This window comes from Tursiops truncatus, chromosome 15, assembly GCF_011762595.2.
Source record: "Tursiops truncatus isolate mTurTru1 chromosome 15, mTurTru1.mat.Y, whole genome shotgun sequence".
Classification (NCBI taxonomy): Eukaryota; Metazoa; Chordata; class Mammalia; order Artiodactyla; family Delphinidae; genus Tursiops; species Tursiops truncatus.
Genome location: NC_047048.1, coordinates 34500212 through 34523613, shown reverse-complemented (window position 1 = coordinate 34523613; position 23402 = coordinate 34500212). Strand labels below are relative to the sequence as shown.

At 53.7% G+C, this 23402-nt stretch overlaps 1 protein-coding gene across 2 annotated transcripts in view; it reads right to left on the bottom strand.

Annotated features, from left to right (window-relative positions):
* CORO7 (coronin 7) overlaps positions 1–23402 on the bottom strand; it is a 57850-nt gene that overhangs the window by 32811 nt on the left and 1637 nt on the right. The window contains exons 2-8 of one of the 2 annotated variants that reach the window (XM_073792380.1): positions 22419–22515; positions 21905–22009; positions 21533–21607; positions 17189–17259; positions 16630–16813; positions 14075–14151; positions 2064–2114 (exon numbers count right to left, since the gene is read on the bottom strand). In XM_073792380.1, coding sequence (XP_073648481.1) covers positions 2064–2114; positions 14075–14151; positions 16630–16813; positions 17189–17259; positions 21533–21607; positions 21905–22009; positions 22419–22515 — 660 coding nt within the window. The remainder of the gene's footprint in view (positions 1–2063; positions 2115–14074; positions 14152–16629; positions 16814–17188; positions 17260–21532; positions 21608–21904; positions 22010–22418; positions 22516–23402) is intronic. The other variant, XM_033839842.2, reaches the window with a different exon arrangement.

The following is a 23402-nucleotide window of genomic DNA, read 5'->3' as shown; positions in this document are numbered from 1 at the left end:
AAAAAGACAGTGGAGGGAGGACTCCCCAGGCCTCCCTGCCCAGCCCCCAGGCCATGGGGACAGCCAGTGGGGCAGGGAGGGCAGAAGCTGGAGGGAGGGCAGTGCCTTCTTCCCCAACCCCCACCAGTACCCCCTCCAGTGGGGAAGGAGGATCTCAGAAGAAGGCACTCCCAGAAGGCCTCTCCCCCGAGCTGGCCCCTCGGCTCACACCGACCCTGGCTGCCAGCAGCAGTTTTCTTAATAGAAGCCAGGTGTGGGCCAGATGCCCTGGCGGAAGTGGGGGGCAGGGCCAGGCAGAGGGCAGCATTCCAGGTCCTGCTGCCCCCGCACAAGCGGCCAAGCACAGGCAGCGTCCCAGGAGCTAGGAGGGGGTGGGAGCCACCCACGCTCTTCCCGGGTCTCCTCGGCCCAGAAACCCCCTTCAGGGGGGCTCCCTCCCTCTTCTCTGAACTTGGAGCCCTTGGACGGCAGCCATTGCATCTCTACCTCAGCACCATGACTGCCCCCAGTTGCTGGAGGAGGAGGAGAGAAAGGAGGAAAGGGTTCAGCTGGATGAGCTGGCCAGAGGCACTGCCTAGCTGGGGCAGGAATGGAGGTGCCGGGCGCTGTGGCCTGGACCCTGGGGAGGAGAGGGTGACCTGAGAAAGCTGCAGGGACAGGGCCTCAGTCTCCCTCCTCGAGCTGAGCCTGGGGCCCCTTTCCAGGCAAAGACTGAAGGTTATTTAACACAGAAAGCTACAGTGAGGCCCACTGCTCACGCTGCCCTGAGGCTCACATAGCTCCACCACAGCCAAGGGGCGACGACACCAAGGAACCAAGACCCAGCCTCGAGGAAGCAAGGCCAGGGTGGAGCTAAAGCCACTTCTGCTGGGCTTGGTTCACCTGCCAGGATGGGGCCTCCTCTTGGTCTTCAGCCAGTCAGAGGTGGAGCTGACTGCACTGCCCTGGGAAAGAGCTGCAATTGGCTGTATGAAGGGGAGGTGTGTGTGTGTGTGTGTGTGTGTGTGTGTGTGTGTGTCTGTGTGTGTGTGTGTGTGTCTGTGTGCGCTACTACTGCTTGGGTTTAGACTGGTGGATTACCCTTGAGCCCGGGTGGGGAACAAGTCCTAGAAATGGAGATGAGGCATCTCTGCTGGGCCTGGGGCCTCGCTGGGGAGCTCTGCCCACGAGCTGGCAGCAGAACCCTGAACTGCACCTTCCTCAGGAAAGAAGGCTCCTCAGCTTCTAGAAGAATTTTTAAAAATGTAAATCCGCTCATTTCACTGTTGGCTTATAACCCTAATGGCTCCCAAAGCACAGGTGACAAGCCCCTGACTCAGGCTCCTAGGACAAGCTCAGCCCGCCCCAGGCCGTCCACAGCAGCACTCAGGCCTCAGCCCCAAGCCAGCCCCTCAGGGAAGCACTAAATCACTCCAGCAAGAGGAGCCCCCCAGCAATTGCCCGTATCTGTCTCGTTCACCACAGAACATTCTATGCCTGGCACCAAGTTGTTCTCAAATGAATGAACGAGTCCCCAGTGGCTCAATGCCTGCAGCATGAACCCATCGCCTGGCCTCCTCGTTTGGAACTCAAAGGGCCACATGCACCCATGCACAGCCAGACACAAACCGAACCCGCTCAGCGCCCGGGGCCCACAGATCAGGCAGGCCCCCCAGCACCAGGGCCTGGAGGGGTGCAGAGGGTGGGGGCTGGGTCTTCTTGGCTCCTCTGTGGCTGGCCTCCGCTGACCGTACCAGGAAAGGTGGGTAGAGATGAGGGTTTCAAAGGAGAGGAAGTTGGAATCTCAAATTAGCTTCCTGAAGCCACAGGATGCTTCCACCGAAGGCCTGTGGGCGGCCTGGCTGCCCCCACCCTGTGATCAAAGCTGGATCCTCCCAAGACCCAGAACATGCTTCCCAGAAAGAGCCTCGAGCCACCTCCCAGGTGACCCCCACGTACCCGCCAGGCCTCAGCCAGGGGCACGGGGCGTGGCAGAATCTGTGTGTCAGAGGCTGAGCTGCCCTTGCCCGTGCCTGCTGAAGCCGCTGGGGCCTCAATCCAGCTTCGCTGCCCACACAACTCACCTGGGAGGCCTCGGGCTTGGCTCTGGGGTCAAAGATGCGCAATTGCTTGTCCTGGAAAAGCAGAGAGGAGAAAACAGCACAATTAGGCCGGGGAGGTCCTCTGGGAGGGGGCCTATCTCCCCCACCCCTAGGCTCTGATGGTCCCACACCCAGTACACAGGTTGAGAATCAGGCACCAGGCGACCCCTCCCCAGCCCAGTTCCTCCTTCTCACAGCAGGGGGCAGGCCCCCTTTCCAGCCCATCACCCACAACAAAGACTGTGACAAGAGTTCACATTTCCGAAGTACCTACTATGTGACACGCATGATCTCACCCTATCTTTCCAACCACCTTATGAAGCCGTGCTATCACCATGACCCCTTCACAGATGGAGAAACAGGACCAGAACCAAACTCTAGGTTCCCAGCCGCTACACATGTGTCTGGCCCTGTGCTCAGCCCAGCCTAGAGGGGCTCACAGGACAACATAATTTCTACACTTAACTTGGCGTCTAACCAGGACAGCAAGCTTGCACATCCATCTATCACTCAGCACACAGTTACTGGTTCAGAATACCTGACTGAGGCTGGGGATGGGAACAGACGAAAAAAGAAGAAAAAAAATACCAAAACAAAATGCCCATACCTTATATAAACAGCTTTCTTTCTGTGGAATAATCTCTCTGTGTGTGTGAGTGTGAAAGTGTACACAAATGTACATGCACAAAGAACTGGGGGAGAGGAGGCGGAATCTGTATCCATTGACTATTTACAGGCTTGGCCATGATAAATTGTTAACTACAAAAAGGAAGATGCAGAGTTACGTGGTGAGGTGTGATTCTACTGTGGTAAAAGTAAAAAACTCCATTTGTCTGACCACATTCCTGTATGTTTTGCAAGTCTGCTGAGTAAGGAGAAAGGTCTTGACAGGCACGGGCCATGTTTTAATGCTGGCACCAGGGGTGAGGCAGGTGAGGGGTGATCAGCTTTTCCTTTTTACATCTTAGTACAGCTCCACTTTTTTCCGATCAGCACAGATTCATATTTTCTTATTTCAAAAAACAATCAACCAGCAATGAACAATTGGAATTTGAAATTAAAAACACAATACCATTTATATCAGCACCCCACAAAAATGAAATACTTAGCTAGAAATCTAACAAAATGGGACTTCCCTGGTGGTCCAGAGGTTAAGACTCCATGCTTCCACTGCAGGGGGCGCAGGTTCAATCCCTGGTCGGGGAACTAAGACCCTGCATGCCACACGGCACAGCCAAAAAAAAAAACTAACAAAATACGTATAAGATCTACATGAGGAATACTACAGAACTGCTGAAAGAAATCACAGAATTAAACAAATGCAGAGATATTCCATGTTCACAGTTAGGAATACTCAATATTGTCAAGATATCAGCTCTTCCCAACTTGACTTATAGATTCAATACAATCCCAATGAACATCCCAACAAGTTTTGTGAATAGCGACAAACTGATTATGAAGCTTATGTGGAGAGGCAAAAGACTCAGAATCGTCAACACAAAATAAAGGAGAAGAACAAAGGTGGAGGACTGCTGCTTCCCGGCCATATTCTAAAGCTACAGTAATCAGGACGGTGTGGATCTGCACAAAGACAGACAAATAGATCAATGGAACAGAACAGAGAGCCCAGAGGAAGACCCCCTTAACTACAGCCAGCTGATCTTCGACAAGGGAGCAAAGGCAAGACAAGGGAGCAAAGGCAATACAATGGAGCAGAGACAGTCTTTTCAACAAATGGTGCTGGAACAACTGGGCATCCACATGCAAAGAAATGAATCTAGACACAGACTTTACATCTTTCACAAAAATCAACTAAAAATGGATCATAGTCTTTTTTTTTTTTTGCGGTACGCAGGCCTCTCACTGTTGTGGCCTCTCCCGTTGCGGAGCACAGGCTCCAGAAGCGCAGGCTCAGCGGCCATGGCTCACAGGCCCAGCCGCTCCGCGGCATGTGGGATCTTCCCAGACCGGGGCACAAACCCGTGTCCCCTGCATCGGCAGGCAGACTCTCAACCACTGCGCCACCAGGGAAGCCCTGGATCATAGTCTTAAACATAAAAACACAAACCTTTATTATAAAACCTCTAGAAGATAGCATATGAGAAAACCTAGGTGACCTTGGGTTTGGCAATGACCTATTAGATACAATACCAAAAGTGTGACCTATGAAAGAAAAAACTGATAAATTGGACTTCATTAAAATTATAAACTACTGGTCTGCAAAAGACACTGTTAAGAAAATAAAGACATGCCACAGACTGGGAGAAAACATTTGCAAAGCACATATCTGAGAAAGAACTTATATCCAAAAAACACAAAGAACACTTAAAACTAAGAAAAAAAAATTAAAAAATAGACAAGAGATCAGAATGGACACCTCACCAAAAAAGATACACAGATGAAAAATGAAAACATGAAAAGATGCTTAACACTGTATCTCATTAAGGAACTGTAAATTAAAACAACAATAAGCTACCACTACAAACCTACTAGAATGCCTAAATTTCAAAAAACTGACAATACCAGGGCTTCCCTGGTGGCGCAGTGGTTGAGAGTCCACCTGCCAAAGCAGGGGACATGGGTTCGAGCCCTGGTCCGGGAAGATCCCACATGCCACGGAGCGGCTGGGCCCGTGAGCCATGGCCGCTGAGCCTGCGCGTCCGGAGCCCGTGCTCCACAACGGGAGAGGCCACAACAGTGAGAGGCCCACATACCGCAAAAAAAAAAAAAACAAAAACAAAAAAAACCTGACAACACCAAATACTGGTGAGGATGTGGAGCAACAGGAACTCTCATTCACACTTCTGAAGGGAATGCAAAATGATTAAGGCCACTTTAGAAGACAGTCTGGCAGTTTCTTACAAAGCTTTAAAGAAAAAAAAAAAAAAACTCTTACTACATGATTCAGCAACTGTATTTACCTAATATCCTAAGTATTTACCGAAATAAGTTAAAAACTTATATCCACATAAATGTTTATAGCACTTGCAAAAAACTGGAAGCAGTCAAGAAGTTCCTCAGTAAGTGAATGAATAAATAAACTGTGGTACATTCATACAATGGAATATTGTTCAGCGATAAAAAAAATAAATAGCTCAGACCCCAAACCATAAAACTCCAAGAAGAAAACATAGGGGAAAAACTTCATGACATTGAATTTGGTAATGATTTCTTTCTTTTTTAAAAATTTTATTTATTTATTTATTTAATTTATTTTTGCCTGCATTGGGTCTTTGTTGCTGTGCACAGGCATCTTCTAGTTGTGGTGCGCAGGTTTCTCATTGTGGTGGCTTCTCCTGTTGCAGAGCACGGGCTCTAGGCGCCCAGGCTTCAGGAGTTGTGGCTCACAGGCTCTAGAGCACAGGCTCAGTAGTTGTGGTGCACGGGTTTAGCTGCTCCGTGGCATGTGGGATCTTCCCAGACTAGTGCTCGAACCCGTGTCCCCTGCATTGGCAAGCGGATTCTTAAGCACTGTGCCACCAGGGAAGCCCGGTAATGATTTCTTAAATATGATAATAAAGCACAGAGAAAAGCAAAAATAGACAAATGAGACTACGTAAAACTTAACTTTTGTTTATCAAAGACCACAACAGAGTAAAAAGACAACCTACAGAATGGGAGAAAATATTTTCACATCATCTATCTTATAAGGAATAAATATCCAGAGCATATAAAGAACTCATATTACTCAAAAATGAAAAATCAAATAAACCAACTAAAAATGAGCGAAGAACTTGAATAGACATTTTCCCATAGATACACAAATGGCCAACAAGCAAGTGAAAAGATGTTTAACATCACTAATCCTCAGAGAAATGCAAATGAAAATTATAGTAAGATATCACCTCACACCCGACAGAATGGCTACTATCAAAAAATCTGGAATATAACAAGTGTTGGTGAGGGTGTGGAAAGTTGGAATCCTTGTGCATGGTGGTGGGAACATAGAATGGTACAGATGCTATGGAAAACAGTCTAGCAGTTCCTCAAAAAATTAAAAATAGAATTATCATATGATTCAGCAACTCTGGGTATAAACCCAAAAGAACTGAAAATAGGGTCACAAAGAAATATTTGCACACCCATGTTTGCAGCAGCATTATTCACGATACCCAAGACACAGAGGCAACCCAAGTGTCCACTGACAGATGAATGGAAACAAAACATGGGACTTCCCTGGTGGTACAGTGGTTAAGAATCCGCCTGCCAATGCAGGGGACACGGGTTTGATCTCTGGTCCAGGAATATCCCACATGCCACGAAGCAACTAAGCCCGTGCACCACAACTACTGAGCCTGCACTCTAGAGCCTGAGAGCCACACTACTGAGCCCACACGCCACAATACTGAAGCCTGCGCACCCTAGAGCCCATGCGCCACAACTACTGAAGCCCACACACTCTAGGGCCCGTATTCTACAACTACTGAGCCTGCGTGCTGCAACTACTGAAGCCTGTGCTCCGCAAAAAGAAAAGCCACCGCAACGAGAGGCCCATGCACTGCAACAAAGAGTAGCCCCCGCTCGCTGCAACTAGAGAAAGCCCGCGCACAGCAGCAAAGACCCAACACAGCCAAAAAACAAAACAAAACAAAACATGGTATACACATTCAATGAAATATTTTTCAGTCTGAAAAAGGAAACCCTGTCACATGCTACAGTATGAATGAACCTTAAGGACATTATGCTAAATGAAATAAACCATTTACAGAAGGACAAATAATGTATGATTCCATTTATATGAGATATTTAAAGTAGTCAAATTCATAGATATGGAAAGTAAAATGATTACAAGAGGCTGGGGTAGGGGCCAAAGAGAAGTTGTTCAGTGGGTGTAGAGTTTCAGTTCTGGAGATCTGTTTCACAACAGTGTAAATATACTTAATACTAGAACTGTATATTTAAAATGGTTAAGATGGCAAATTTTATATGTGTTTTTTATACCAAAATTTAAAAAAAATAGCTGTCAGTCCACAAAAAGATATGGAAGACCTATAAATGCATATTACTAAGTGAAAGAAGCCCATCTGGAAAGGCTACATATTCTTTGATTCCAACTATGACACTTGACATCCAGGAGAAGGCAAATCTTACAGAGACAACAAAAAGATCAGTGGTTGCCAGGGGTTTGGGAAGAGGAAGGCAGGGATGAACGGGTGAAGCACAGGGCACTTTTTTTTAGGGCAGTGAAACTATCCTGTGTGAAGCTGTAATGATGGATACATGATGTCATGCATTTGTGGGAACCCACAGAAAGCACATCAAGAGTGAACCCTGGGGACTTCCCTGGCGGTCCAGTGGCTTAAGACTCCACGCTCCCAATGCAGCGGGCCCAGGTTCGATCCCTCGTTGGGGAACTAGATCCCACATGCCGCAACTAAGAGTTCGCATGCCACAACTAAAGATCCTGCATGTTGCAACAAAGATCCCGCAAGCGGCAGCAAAGATCCCACGTGCAGCAACCAAGACCCAGCACAGCCAAATAAATAAATAATTTTTTTTTTTAAAAAAAAGAAAGACCGGGCTTCCCTGGTGGCGCAGTGGTTGAGAGTCCGCCTGCCGATGCAGGGGACATGGGTTTGTGCCCCGGTCCGGGAGGATCCCACATGCCGCGGAGCGGCTTGGCCCGTGTGCCATGGCCACCGGGCCTGCGCGTCCGGAGCCTGTACTCCACAACGGGAGAGGCCACGGCAGTGAGAGGCCCGCACACCGTAAAAAAAAAAAAAAAAAGAAAGACCAAGTTTGTTTAAAAAAAAAAAAAACATGGAAGAGTGAACCCTAATGTAGATTGTGGGCTTTAGTTACTGTAGCAACATTGGTTTAACTATAACAAACGCACCTCACCAATGCAAGGTGGAGTAGGGAGGGGAATATGGGGACTCCTGGCCCTGTCTGCCTGGCCCTGCCTAGGTGCTTGGGATTCAGACAGAGCAGACAGTCTCTGCTGAGTGCTGGTGTCTGCAACCCAGAGGTGGTCACAGGTAACTCTGGGGAGGAACCTGGACCTGACTTGAGCCCAGAGGACAAGTGGAGCTTGTACTGGGAAGGGAAAGGCATTCGAGGGAGGAGGAGAACGAGCAAAGATGTGGAGACAGGAGCTCGCTGGCATGAGACGTGGAGGGAAGACGAGGTCATACAGGGAGAATGAATGGCAGGAGTGGGGGGCAGCAGGCAAGCACACAGCTGGACAAGGGAGGGGTCAGCCTGCAGAGGCCTCGAAAGCCAGGCCTCCCTTCACGGGCCTTCACGGGCAGGGTCCCAGGGTTCTCCTTCCAGCTGCAGTTTACTGAGCACTTGCTACGTGTCAGGTGGGCACCAGGCACAGTCCAGTGGTTAGTTCTGAGGCACCGTCCACTCCACAGCCTCGGTCGGGAGGAGGCTGCTTAGAGACAGACAGCGATCAGACAGACAAGGACAGTGAGGGACACAGGATGGAGACAGGCAGAAAGAACAGTGAGAGACAGAGAGAGGATGGGGAAAGATAGAGGGTCAGAGAAGAACAGAGACACAGAAAGAGAGAAAGACAGAGAACAGAGACAACTATAGACACAGAAAAGACAGCAAGGGACAGTGAAAGAACCAGAGATTGAGAACAGAGACAGGGCAGCACGGGACAGAGGATGGGTCAAGCAGTGAGCGACATTGAATCTCGACAGATGACAGGCAAGAGGGAAGGCCTCCTGGCAGCAACGGCCACTCCCACCCCTGTGGAGACCAGACAGGCAGGGTTAGGACGCCAAATCCACCACTGATGTGCTCTGTGACCTGGGCAAACCCCAGAGCCCAGGGTGGGGTGAGGGTGATGGCAGCACCTCTCACAGGTCGGAGGCACAGTCTTGGGACCTGGGCACCTCCCTAAAGGCAGCTGGGCCATCGAGCGCAGAATTCCAACAGGAGGTCCAGACCAGGCTTCAGACTGGGCACTGGGGGCTGGACTGGCGCTGGTGGGGCCTGCAGGGCCCGGAAGCGGGGGTGGCACTGGGCTGCTGAGGCGCTGGGCTCACAGGCCCACTCCCGGTGGAGTGGGAGCCCAGCTGGCCAAGCCCAGCCATCTGTGGAGCCAGCGTGCCCCCTAGCGGCCACCTGCTCCTCCCCTCAGCCGCAGGAGCTGGGAGGGGAGCCAGAACGGGCTTCACTGGGCTGAGCCAGCCCCTCGCCCTGCAGGGGAATCAGGAAGCCTGCAGGTAGAACTGCTCCAAGGCAGGACAGGAGTCATAACCAGGTAGCCAGGGAGGTTTTCCCCGTGGGGTTGGCGGGGAGCACAGTGTGGAGACCAGGGAGGCCCTGATGAGAAGAATGTTGCCGACCACTGGTCAAGAGGGGCTCAGGTTCCCTCCTGATGAGGGTGGGCCCCTCACGGGCTCCTCCCGCACTCTCAGAACAAACCCATGGGCACCTCCACCTGGACTGCGGTCACAGGGGCAGCCCCCCTCCTGCACCACTCCCCAAGGGCTTGCGGTTTTTGACTAACCCGTTCAGGATCCTGAGGCTCCCTTTACAGCAAAGGAAGGGGCAGTGTACACAGGACTGTGGTGATACCCGGCACTCACTGACACATGACACCCTTCGAGGACAGCGTCCTCCCCCAGGATGCCGCACCCACATCAACAGTATCGCGAGGCCCTGTGTCCCCACAGGTAACCAGGTCTAGAAACTGGGGTGGGAGCTGGGGGGCCTCCCCTGGGCACCACTCCAGGCAACCCACTTGGGAAATCTATGTTTCTCGTCCCTGCGCCTTTGGGCTCTGGGCGGAGAAGGCACAGAGGTCCACCAGACTCAGAGATGGCCTGCTCCACTAATCCCTCCCCACAAGACACCAGCAGGTGAGGAGTTGAGTCGCCGTCCCAGGACACAATGGGGACAGGGTGCTCTGTGACTGGGTAGCTCTTCCTTCTCCACCCGCCCCGCTCTGGGCCCAATCTTGATGGTAAATGGGGCTCAGACCCCTGGGGACGTGGGGCTGGACCCCCACAACAGAGACGCCCCCTGTAACCAGCAGGGGGGCAGTCCAGAGTTCAGGAGCCCAGCCTGGGTGGTGGGGAGGAAGAGGATGAGACCAGCGGCCCAGGGTTCCTCTCGCAAGGTTGCAGCCAGATCCTGGGAAAGCTGTCCCCAGGGATGGCACCCTGGGGACTGCCGTGGCTGCAGGGTTTGTGGTGAGGCCCTCCGTCCCTGGGTGCTGAGGGCTCGCAGCTGTCACCCCTCCTGGCACTACTGCCCACAGCCATGCGCATGTCCAGTGACTGGTCAGCATGGGGACAGGGCCCAGCCCCCTTGCCTCAACAGGGACAGCTCCCGCATAGTTCCACAAGGCATCTGCAAGCAGTCCCTGGACCCAACGCCCTCGGCCCCCTCCTAGGTACCCACAGCCCCATGCTCTGCCAGGCCTTCCCCCAGGGAGTCACTTCTCCCTGCGCTGGCCCCCCTCCTGAAGGCTGATATGCTCCTTGCCATCACCCCACCCCCACACCGTGTCCTCCACCACAGTGACTGCTGCCCTCAGAACAAAGCCCTCGCGTGGCCTCAGGCTCGGCCTCAGCTGGCCCTACCCTGCCCCCGGCCACACCCCTCAGCTGGCTGCCTCTGAACACAGCAGGACCCCTGGGAGACAGGACCCCCCGGGAGAGTGCCTGCCTCCTAATCGATCCCTCCGCAGCCTCGTCAAAGCCAGACTCAACCACACTGGGGGTTCCGACCACTCTGGGGGGTCCGGTTCATATCAGGCCCAGCTGGGCCGGGAGCTCTGGGGAGCACCGGCACCTCTGGCTGCTCCACAGGAAACGACCCACGTCCAGCCCCCAGACACCTGCTCCCTAGACACCCTGCCTGGGGCTGGGCTGGGGGCCTGGAGCCGAGTGGACGCAGGGCGGAGGCCACAGGCTAGAATGGCCTCATGGGTTGCAGCTCTCGAGTGAAGGGCCGTCCAGGCCACAGTACCTGCGGGCAGGGTGGGGTGCTGGCGGGCGGCCCGGGCAAGCTCTACAGAAGCTGCCTTCCTCCCCATCCAGGGCCGTGGCCCAGGCAGGCTGATGTGTGGGCCATCGCTGAGGCCAGTCCCTGCTCAGAACATCACCTGTCTGCACAGGACTGCTCCATCACCATGGAAACCAAGGCCCCTTCCTGCTGCCCTTCTGTCAAGCTGCCCGCGGCCACACGCTGCAGCTCTGACCACCTCAGGCACCCACTGGAACTGTGAGGAGGAGGAAGAGCAGGGCCCCCCCTCAGGGGCTGGGGCTTTCCGCACACTTCCTCGCGGACTCACATGTGGGATGGGCAGCCCTGCTCTGTTCAACCTCCAGGCTCAGAGGGCTGACTGCACACCCACGGACACATGTCTCCCCGCAAAGCCCAAGCTGGAGCCCAAGGCATTCACAGAACAGCCCCAGGGCCGCCTCCTCTGGAAAGCCGCTGGCTAAAATGTATCAACCACCTTAAGAATCTTCACAGCCTGAAGTCAGCAACACCCCTCATAGGAATCTAGGTGGGGGTGGGCAAGCTCTAAGGCCCACAGGCCACATCCAGCCTGAGACCTGGCTCTACCAATGCAGTTTTACTGGGACACAGCTACGCTCCTCATGTATGCACTGCCCATGGCTGCTGCTCTGCTACAAGGTGCACTGACAGAGACAGCCTGGCCTGCAAAACCCAAAGCATCTACTATCTGGCCCTTCACAGAAAAAGTTTGCCCCTACTCTAGGCTAAGAAACTCACAGAGAAGGCAGAGAAAAACCCTATATACAGATAATTCAAACGTTACAGCTTATAACAGTGACATAAACTGGAAGTAATCCACGCTTCTGAGAGTAGGAGCTCCACTGAGAAAACTGTGAATCTATATGATTAAATATTTCCCATGACATTTATTAAATTTTTGATGAATTAGAGAAAATGTTTATTATGTGGAACAAAAAACTAACATTGAGAGTATGATTCCTACACGTATAGAAAAAGCATAGAGAGAAAGATGTCAAAATGGTGACAGGCCCTGTCCCTGGGTGGAAGGGTTACAGGTGACTTTTTTTTTTTTTTTTTTTTGCTTCTTTACTTTTTCACTGCTCTCCAAAATTTGTAAAACAAGCATAAACTACTATGCTTGGGTGATCAAAACACCTCCCATGACAATTCCCTTCCAGCTTCCTCCTCGCTCCCATCCTGTCTCATTCTGTCCCCCCCCCTCACACACACACGCGCGCGCGCGCGCTGTGGAGGCAGCACAGAGGGGGTTTCTCAGTGGAGGGGGAGGTCACAGCCCAAACACAGGACTCTGTCCAGGCTGGTCCCTCTGCCTGGGACACCTGTCCCCTCCTCAGTAAGGGTAGCCCTGACCTCACTGTCCCTGGGAAGCTGTGTCACCATTGTTTTGCCCGAGCAAGGGAACCATGTGACTGCCTTGCCCTCGAGCACGGCTCCTTAGGGATCTAAGGGGACAGTAGCCCCGTCTGATTTACCTCTCGACCCCCAGAGCTCAGGCCAATGTCTGGAGCCTAACGTTTAATAAACCAAACAGGGGGGAAAAGTGGATGAAGACCAGGAAATGGGGCTTCCAAGAAGGCAGGGAGAAGAGAAAGTGGGAAATAGGATCCTCCCGTGTATGCAGGCCCCACATTTTCTCTTCAGTGGCATCCTCAACCCCACCCCAGCCAGCTCTGGTCCCCACCCCCCGAGCCACGCTTCCTGGAAGAGCCCTTGCAGGCTCCTTCCTCACCTCCCACCTTCTTTCACGTGTAGCTTCAGGCAGCAGACACCCTGCAAGCTCCTGAAGGTCTCACGACCCAAATCCACAGGTATGTGTCAGCCACGTCTTCTCAGACCCTTCCCGTGTTCCCTGGACGCCCTCTAGCCTAGTTCTCAGGGCTTCCTTCCTCCCACCAGGTGCTCCCCCGTCTCCTCGCAGGTTCTGGTCCTTCCTCAGGCTCCCTCTGCCTCTGCTCTCAATCCTTCTCTCCCACTCAGGGCACTCTCATCCCTCTGCAGGTGCCACATAAACACAGACGCCACCCAGGCCTCCCCCTTCCGCTCAGACCACTGCCCAGAGCCAAGTGCACGGACTCAACTGACACCTCCGCCCAGACCTCCCCGGCACCTCCAACCTGCGGAGTGCCCAGTCTTGGTGGCAGGCCTCCTCCAGCCTGGAGCCCAGGAGCCGGCCTCGGGCCCCCCCACCCCTCACACACAGCCCACCACCAACCCTACAGCTCTCTCCTCCCCAGCTCCCTCGTCCCCGCCTGCAATTCTCGTCAACACTGCAGGAGGGGAGCCTCAAAATGCAGATCTGCTCGCCTCACACCTCAGCCACCCACCTCTGGTTTTAAAAACACTCCAGTGCTTTCCTGTTGCTTCTGTAGTAACAAGCACGACTCTGTGTACGCAGCTCTGCTCTCTGCCCCCAGCACGCTCCCCCTGCCCCGCACCATGAACCCTTCCCTCACAGCCCTTGCCAGAGGCCAAGCCTCCCCTGGCCTCTCCAACCACTCAAAGCACCTCATGTCCCTCTTTCACAGCCTGGGTCACAATTATCCTTTTATCTGTACGATCCCTGGACCCACATAGGCCACCCCCACTAGCACAGGACTCAGTGGGCACAGGACCTGGCATCACTGAGGACCCTGAGGCCTTCTGACTGGCCGGAGGGCCAGCACAGTGCCCAGCTTGTGGACGCTGCCTAACACGACCCTCACGGAGAGGCAGGCAGTTTGGACAAAGCAGCCAGGCAGCCAGGTGAGGCTGGCTGAGAGTGGTGTTGGGAGCCCCAGAGGTCCAGTGTGGGTCTTTCTTGAGTGGGGTGGGGGCTTCAAGAGACAGGTATGAGCCAGAGGCATGAGGACAAGGAAGGTGAACATCTATCCTGGCCTCAGTTTGCTGCTGCCCCACAAGTACTGCCGAGTCTGACAGGTACAGCCCAGGACACGGGCTCTGCAACACAACAGCCCTGGCAGAGCTGCGCATGCCTCAGGCCCCCCACAGGCACTTACTCAAGTCTCACCGCCCACCCTTACCTTACATGTTGTGCCCACCAGGGCTCCGTCCCGGCTCCAGGTGGCACCCTGCACCAGGTCCCCGTGGGCCGCCAGCTCTGCAGAGAAGCGGCCAAGGTCAGGAGGGGTCCAGGGTCCCCCCAACCCTGTCCCATGCAATGAGGGCATCAGGGAAGCGGGCGCAGGCAGGCCTGGCTTGGGGGTAATTCCGGGAAAGGGGCAGCAGCAGCGAGGGTGCTTCAGGCAGAGGAGCAAGGGCAGCAGCTCCTCCCAGATTGGGGGGGGGATGCTTTTGTTGGGGGGGTGCTTCCTTCAGCCCTGCCCTCCTCAGGCCACGCTCCCACTCCCTTCCCAGGCTCCCTGCTCCTGGGCCACCCCACTCTGCTCAATCACCAACATCCCCCCAACCCCCACAGACCACGGACATGTCACACACACACCCGCCCTGGGCCCCTACTCGGGCCATCCCCATTCCCTCCCCCCACAGCGTGACAGTTTTAAAATGTGTCCACAAATTCTTTGACACTCCTCCTGTTATAGACCGAATTGTGTCCCCCACAAAAAGATGCTGAAGTCCTAATCCTCAGCACCTATGAAGGTGACTTTATTTGGAAATAGGGTCTTTGCAGATGATCCACTGGGGAGACCTGAGATGATGATCAAGTTCAGCTGATATTGCTAGAATGGACCCTAATCCAGTATGAACGGTGTCCTTGTGAAAAGGGAAATCAGAGAGAAGATGCATACACAGAGAGAAGATGATGTGAACAGAGGGAAGACGGCCATCGACATGCCCCAAGAAACACCTGAAGCCACAGAAGCTGAGAAGGGGACCTGAACAGATTCTCCCTCACAGCTCAAAAGGAACCAACCCTGCCAACACTTTAATTTTGGACTTCTGGTCCCCAGAATTGTGAGACAATAAATTTGCTTGTGGTACTCCGTTACGACAGCCCTAGGAAACTAACATCTCCTTTCAAAATGTGGGGCCTGATTCCCTTCTTCTTGAGTGTGAGCAGGACTCAGAGACTCGCTTCTAACGAAGAGCATGTGCCTTCCAAAGCTGGGGCGTAAATGGCACCGTGGCCTCCTCCTTGATGCCTCTCTTGGACTGTCCACCAGGGGAAGCAGCTACCATGTACTGAGGGCACTCAAGCAGCCCACAGAGAGGCCCATGGGGGAGAACCGAGGCCTCTTTCCCACAGCCAGCACTGTGTGAGTGAACCACTTGGGAAGCGGATCCCTCCACCCCAGTCCAGCCTTCAGATTGACGGCAGCCCCAGCTGACAGCTCAACTCCAACCTCATGAGGAGCCCTGAGCCAGAGCCACCCAGCTAAGCTGCTCCCAAATCCCTGACATTCAGAAACTATGAGATGATAAACGTTACCAGCTGTTATAAGCCTCCAGGTTTCGGGGTAATTCTATTTGCAGCAATAGGAAACTACTATGACAAGGTCTACTCCCCCGAGGTTAATCCCAGCCCTGTCACCTGCTTGCACTGTGGCCTTGGCCAAGTTATTTAACCTCACCTCACCTGTAGCAGGGAACGGCAACACCCCCCCACGTGAAGCCCTCAGCACAGCGCTGGGCACACGAGAAGGGCTTGAGAGATGCTAGTTACAGCTGGGGTGACTCTGATGACACACTGCCAGGTGGCCTGCACCAGGTTAGGGTGGTCTCCTCCACTGCACCAGCAGCACTTTGGGGGCAAGTGGCACAAGACGGCTCCTCAGTCAGGAGGGAGTCCCTCAGACACCCCGTTACACTGTCGGCCCTTGGTGCTAGCCCCAGAAGTGGGGGTATCACCATGGTGAGCCTGGCTTGGGGGTAATTCCGGGAAAGGGGCAGCAGCAGCGAGGGTGCTGCTCATAAGGTCATGAGGGTGGAGTCCCATGAAAGGTATTAGGCCTCTTATAAAAGAGGCCCCAGAGAGCTCCCTCACCCCTGCTGCCGCGTGAGGACACAGCCAGAGGACGGCCATCTGTGAATCAGGAAGCAGGTCCTCACCAGACACTGAATCTGTTGGTGCCTTGATCTTAGACTTCCAGCCTCCAGGACTGTGAGAAATAAATGCCTGTTGTTTATAACCCACCCAGTCTGTGGGATTTTGTTATAGCAGCCCAAATGGACCAGGACAATATACACTGGGAAAATAAGAGAAGCAGCACCAGGGGGAAGGGGATGTAGAAACAGCAAAATTCTCATCCCCTAGAGGAGAAATCAGTAGTTTGTTTTCAAAACTGAAATGTCACACAATTCAAGAAATAACAGTATAAGTAAGTTACTTAGACATATGGAGGAAAAAGCAGAAAAAACAGCTAAGTGAGATGAAAACACATGTCTATGGGATTTAGGGAGGGATGGGGTGTTTGTAACAAGCCTTGTAAAATTATATGTAATATATACACACACATATACAAACATACACATACACACACCCGTATATATATGTATATATATCACATACATGTGAAACTTTGTTACGTGTCTTAAAAGTCATGTTACCAAAATCATAAAGGAACAAAGTGCTGCCAGACGGGGCTGCCCAGGGAGGGACAGTGAGTGTGGCCCATACCTGTGAGGGGCTGCTGCTTGGCGGCATCCCAGACCTTCACGGTCTTGCCCGCCGCGCTCACCAGGACGCCATCTGCGGTGGGGTGGAACTGCAGCACCTCCACCTGGACGTCCTCAGGGCCCAGCACCAGCCCAGGCTCTGAGGGCAGTGCCCTGCCAGGGGCAGGCAGTCGCCAGAGTTTCATCTGCAGGAAAGAGCGAGTCCGTGAGCCCAGGACTGGGAGGGGCCTCGCTGCCTCCAGCCAGCCTTGCCCCGGCTGCCCCCTACCCCAGGGGAAGGGAGGGGACGGGCTCAGGGTCACAAGGTGTGGTTAGGGGCCGAGGGGAAGATGTGGGAGTGGGGAGAGCCAAGCGCACTGCTCCCCCAGCACCACAGGCCTGCTGTCCTCAGGCAGCCGAGCAGCAGAACGCAGGTCATGGCCACAGCTCAGGGTAAGCGCACGGGAGCACACGGGAGCTGGCGTGGGTTGAGGAACTTAGCAGGAGGGGCTGGACTGCAAACCAGCAGGGCCCTGGTGGCTCATAAGGCCTGGAATAGCTCTTCCAGCCGCTCCACTCACCGTCCTGTCGGCTGAGGCCGTGGCCAGGAGGAAGTCATCAAAGGGAGAGAAGTCCAAGTCCGTGACCAGGTCTGAGGGAGAGAAACAGCTGACACGGGCCAGACATGGGCCAGATGTGGGCCCGCCGGAATGTCCTGTTCCAGCCCACCGTGCCCTCTCCCAAGGCCGGGACCACGGCCCAGGGCCTCTGAGCTGACCCCTCTGCCTACATGGCAGCAGGCTGAAAGTCCTCGAGGGGAGGGCACCTCTAGAGACCACAGGCCTATGCTACAGGCCCCCGCCTGCAACACACATCCCCAAGAGTCCTGCATCCCAGGGTGGTCAAGGGCCCATCACTGGGAGGTTGGCAGGATAATAGGCAGGAAGCTCCTTGGATCACCAGGTACCTGCATTCGCCCAAAATCCAGAACCCAGCTCAGGTGAATGGATACAAGCGCCGGCCCCCACAGGATTCACATATAGGACAGACTGGAGGCCATCCAGCCCTAACAGACGCTTATCACATCCACAGGGAGACACACACTTCTCTGCAAATGCAGCAAGAGGCGGGCTGTGAACTCAGGGGGTCCCCAAGGTCAGGGGTCAGAGGAGGCTTCCTGCAGGGGGCACAGTGGGCCCTGGAGAATATGGAGGATGGCACAGGTTAGGACATCGGGTAGGCAGGGGGCTGGAGTGACATGCCTGACCTAGGAGTTCTCTGCCCCTTGACAAGCCAGGGCTGGCCCACCTACAGGAGTGAACCTGACCCAAGCCCAGGCAGCCAGCTTCTCTCTGCAGGGAGTTAAACCAGGAATGGGAAGCCTAGCGACAGGGTGCCTTAGGGACTGGCCTGGGTGGAGAGCAGCCAGCTGGGAGGGAGCTGTCAGCTCTCAAGCCAGGACCCTCCTAAGGCCTGTGCGTCCAGCTGCTCCTTCAGTTCTGGAAGCTCCCCAAGAGTCTCCCAAATCCCTTTCTGGCTTAAGCAAGCTGGAGTTAGTCTCAGTTCTTTGCAACCAAAGAACCTAAACTGCTCATCTCCGGGGGGTCGGAAGGGGAGGTGGGGCACAGAGTGAGGTGGGGCTCTGGAGTGAGCCAGAGCCCAGAGGGGAAGTGAGACTGGGGGTTTCAGGGGGACAGAGACAAGGCCAGGGCTCAGGTGTGGGGGCAGTGGAGATGTGAGCAGGACGGCCAGGCCCAAGTCACCAGAGCAAGGAGCACAGTGACCATCCCTACTGCCAGCCTCCCCAGGGGGGCCGAGCAGGTACACTTTCCTCCCAGGCCAGAGACTGACCCTGGGCATCCTGCCAGAGGAGACAAGGAAGAGAAGGGGTGGGGACTTCCCTGGTGGCGCAGTGGCTAAGAATCCACCTGCCAGTGCAGGGGACACAGGTTCAATCCCTGGTCTGGGAAGATCCCACATGCCGTGGAGCAACTAAGCCCATGCGGCACAACTACTGAAGCCTGCGTGCCTAGAGCCCGTGCTCCGCAACAAGAGAAGCCCCCACTCACAACTAGAGAAAAGCCTGCGTGCAGCAATGAAGACCCAATGCAGCCAAAAAAAATAAATAAAATTTTAAAAACTTAAAAAAAAAAAAAAAAAGGAAGAGAAAGGGCAGACGGGAAGAGGCACACCTTGGGACAGCCCTAACCCGGACTCCTGGCCACGGAAGCCCTACCACCCCACCCTGCGGGCTCCTCACGGAACAGGGCAGGGCCCAGGCTGGGTGCAGACGCTGGCACCCCCAAGGGAATGAGCAGTGGTGATGTGGCCGATCTGAGTGCTCAGTTGTGCCTGCAGGCTTGTGGCCTTCGTGTGTGTTTATCTCACCAAATCCTCACAACAACCCATCAGGATGGCACTGTGGTGTCATCCCCAACTGGAGGAAGAGGACACGAGGACAGAGAGGTTAAGTAACCTGCCCATAGCTGCACAGCTAAGAAGGGGCAAGGCTGAGGGTCAGGTAGGCAGTCCAGCTTCAGAACCTCCATCTTCACCACAACACACAGTGTTTCCCAACTCAGAGCAGGCCCCCAGCCACCACCCCACAGCCCAGGCATGCAGCAACACTCTCTAGATGCTTCCCAGCCTTCTGCTCCCCTGGACCAAAGGGCCACTTGGCCCTGAGCCAAAAGGCAGAAGGTGCCCCTGAAGGCAGGGTGCCCTGAAGTCAGGGCAGCAGCCAGAACCCAGGCCACCACAGTTCCCCCCACCCCACCAGCACCTAAGAGGGCAGACCAGTGCCTGGTGCCCAGACAGCAGGTTCTGAGGAGCTGGAGCTCAGCTACCCTCAGAGCAGCTTTCTGGCAAGGCTGCTCCTGCAGGGAGAGGCTCTGGATAGCTGGAGCCACAGTGAGGCTACGATCTGCCAACACAAGCCTGGTTCCCCAGTAACAGGGGGCCCACCACCTTGCAGACAACACCAACTTGAGGCCACTTCCCCATGAGGAAAAAGCATCAAGAAGCAAACAGCATGGTGCCTAAAAACACCTGGGTTCCGATTCTGGCTCTGCCAGCAGCAATGCCAACACTGCTAAATTCTTTAACTCTTTGAGCCTCAGTTTCCTTAGCTGAAAAACTGGTTATTTAAAAACCTACTTCGGAAAAAAAAAAAAAAAAACCTACTTCGGGGGGCTTCCCTGGCGGCGCAGTGGTTAAGAGTCCGCCTGCCAATGCAGGGGACACAGGTTCAAGCCCTGGTCTGGGAAGATCTCACATGCCGCAGAGCAACTAAGCCCCTGCACCACAACTAATGAGCCTGAGCTCTAGAGCCTGTGAGCCACAACCACTGAGCCTGCGTGCCACAACTCCTGAAGCCCGCGCGCCTAGAGCCTGTGCTCTGCAACAAGAGAAGCCACCACAATGAGAAGCCCGCACACCACAACAAAGAGTAGCTCCCACTCACCACAACTAGAGAAAGCCCATGCGCAGCAACGAAGACCCAACGCAGCCAAAAAAAAAATGAGGGATGAGAATGGATGAGAAAGCAGACTTCATCTACGTGCTACAACATTAGATGGATCGCAAAAACATCATTCCAAACGTAACAGACCAGATTCGAAAGACTATGTATAGTGTGAATCCATTTATGTGAAACGTCCAGAAAAGGCCAGTCTGTAGAGCAGAAACCAGCAAACGTTTTCTGTGAAGGTTGGGATAGGAAACATTTTAGGCTTCGAGGGACATACAGTCTGTCTCCTTAACTCTGCAGTTGTTGGAAAAAGCAGCCACAGACGGTAAGTCAATGAAGAGGCGTGGCTGTGTTCCAATAAAACTATTTACAAAGACAGGCAGCAGGCCAGATCTGGCCACACAGTAGCTTGCAGCCCCTGCAGCAGAGGCAGAAAGATCAACGGATGCCTGAGGCTGCAGCGCCCAAGGCAGAAACGCATTAACTGCCAAGGGGCACAAGGGGTCTTTCTGGAATAATGCTAATGTTCTAAAACTGGATGGTGGGATATGCAACCCTGTAACTTTAATAAAAGTCATTGAATCCTTCACTTAAAACAAGTAATATTTATAGTATGTAAATGATACCTCGATAAAGTTGTTTCAAATTTTAAAAAAGGATTAGGTGAAAAAACGCAGATACACGCTTAGCACCCAGGGAGCTCTCCATCAGTCTTCACTACTGTCATTTTATTAACCACCACCATCTTCATCAGGACTGCTACACTGAGCTGCACACCCAGACCAGGGACGAAGGATCAGCCCCCTTCCCTCACCCAAGGCTGCCCAACAGGCAGCCAGGAGCGCAGTCCAGAGGGTCTGGGCCCATGGCCATGCAGCTGGACAGGGAAATGGGAGGCAGCTGGGCCAGCGCTGCTGTAGCCCAAGGAGAGCAAACTGTTCCCTCAAAGCAGGCAGGCTGCCAGATGGACTGCTGGGCGCCCCCAGAAGCAGCTGTAGTGGTGGACAAAAGCTCTCTTTGTGAGGGCCCATCTCCGGCCCTGCAGCCCAACCAGCCCCCTCCTTGGAGCGCCCCGCGCAGCCTGGCTGGAGAGGATGCCTGGTGGTGAGAGGTGATCTGCTGGGCTCCAGGTGAGCACACAGGGCTAAGAACCACATAGGGTTGAGTCTTCTGCAGTGATGGGGAGCATCAGCCTGGAGCCTGGCACTGGCCGGTGCATATCCCCCTCCTTCCAGCCTGACCACCTGGAGCACCCAGCTTCTCTCCTCTCTGCCCAGGGCAGAATTCTCAACCAGGAACCAGCCTTCCAATCCGGACCCCATCTGTCAGAAGGCACAGTGAGGAGAACAGGAAGGATCCAGCCAGCCACAGGGCTGTGGGACCAGGTGAGTATGAATCCTTGGCCCCAGGTCGGGAAGGGCAAGTTCCAGGCTTCCTGGGTCCAGTCTCCACTCACCTGAATGGCAGCCCAGGTGGGCCACATGTCTCTTGTCCTCTCCCTGGCCTTCCAGAGGCACGATGCCCAGCACGCCTGTCAAACAAACACGGGGACTCTGACTTCAGGCCTAATAGGGATCTGTTACCCAGGACTCCCAGAGCACACAAGACCCAAATGCTCAGCCTTGGACCTTCCCAGAGCCTCCACCAACTGTAAGGCCACACCGTTTGGGACAGAGTGATTGGCAGAGGTTTCGGTTCCTGCCCCACACAAGAGCCTTCCGTGACATCGACTGTGCAAAGACACTAGGGTAAAAGGTTGTCTCTTTAAGGCACTGTGGGTCATAAGCAGTCAGCTTGGGGCTACCAGTTGCCACCTTCCCAGCTTTACCTGAGAAAGAAGCCCTCACCCAAGGGCAGCAGAGCTGAGGAACAGGGAGAGAGATCAGGATACAGTGAGATACAGCTCTGCCTGAAGCCTCTGGAATTCTTAGTTCTATAAACCAAAAAGGTATCCATTTCTTGCTTAAGTCAATTTGAGGTCTGAGTTATCACTGACAACCAAAAGAGTTTCAACCAACACAGGGAGCTTTGCATTTGTATTGATCCCAGCTGCTCCCAGAAGAGGAGTGGATTGCATATGAGGATAGCTGGAAACAAAGGCGACAGCCCCCTCCCCACCCTCCAGGCCAAGCTCTTGAAGACCAAGCCAACATGTTTATACAAAGTGTGCTGGCAATGCCCAAAGCAAAGGCAATCTGCCTACTGCACATTGACCAGTTTGCAGGGGTCTAAGGCCTTCATGGTGCTGACCTCTGAGTCCTGAGAGGCCCCTCCAAGCCTCTGGCCCCACCCTACCTAGGGTGACAATGTCTGAATTCCCACAACCATGTTCACCTCCCTACCTGGACGGTCAGAGTTGAATGCAATTAAGCTGCAGCTGGCTTTGATATGGTTGCCACATGAGGGGACAGTTCCTGCTCGAATGTCACTGATCCAGGTCTGAAAATAAAGAACAAAAAACGTGTTGGCCAGGGCTCTGCCTAAAGCAAGGGGTAGGGCATACGGCATAATCCAGGGAACTCTACCTTAAAGCTGCACCATTAGAGATGCATTCCTTAGGATCAAACCCTGTCCCCACTCACACAGTCCCTTAGAAAATGCAAAATGTCCTTGAAATGATAACCTGTCATTAAGGAGTTGATTTCCCTTATTAAATAAGTTCTCTAATAAGGGGGACGAAGCTGTCAGAAGGAAGCTTAGGCTGAACAAAGTCAAGAGGCTAACTGGGCAGTGTGTGTGTTGGTCGGGGGTGGAGGGGTTTGATTCTGTTCAAAGGGAGAGAAGCAGAGAAAGGAGAAGTAAGCACCTAAGGTAGAAGACAGACTTGACTTCCTCAGCTACATTGCTCAAGGCCTCCACCAAGTACAGGGTCTCTTCCAAGCCCCAGGAGAAAACATTCAAGCTAAGAGAGGGGAAAATAAAGGCCTTTCCACGAAGTCCCATAGTCAGGTGAACGATGCACCCCCATAAAAAGGCAATAAGGTTAACACCCACATACGTAGAGGAGTAGAGGAACACTTTTTCTAAAACGGAGGTCGGCGGGGTCCCAATGTTTCCTGTTGGTTTCAGCACCTCGCAGCATCCCTGCTGCCTGACGATCGAGCACCCACATTTCCCAGCCCACCCACTCACAGTGTCCTGGAAACCACCCCCACCATCCAAGTTTCTAGTTCAATGTTCACCTGCCACGGGTAGAACATTACCATCTTGCATTATTCTCCCCTCCTGATTCATGTTTACTGTACAAATATAGTGACAGGAAATACCTTTGAAGAGAACCCATCACCTGCTCTCCCATCTCCCTAACATATAAACCGTTTTAAGCT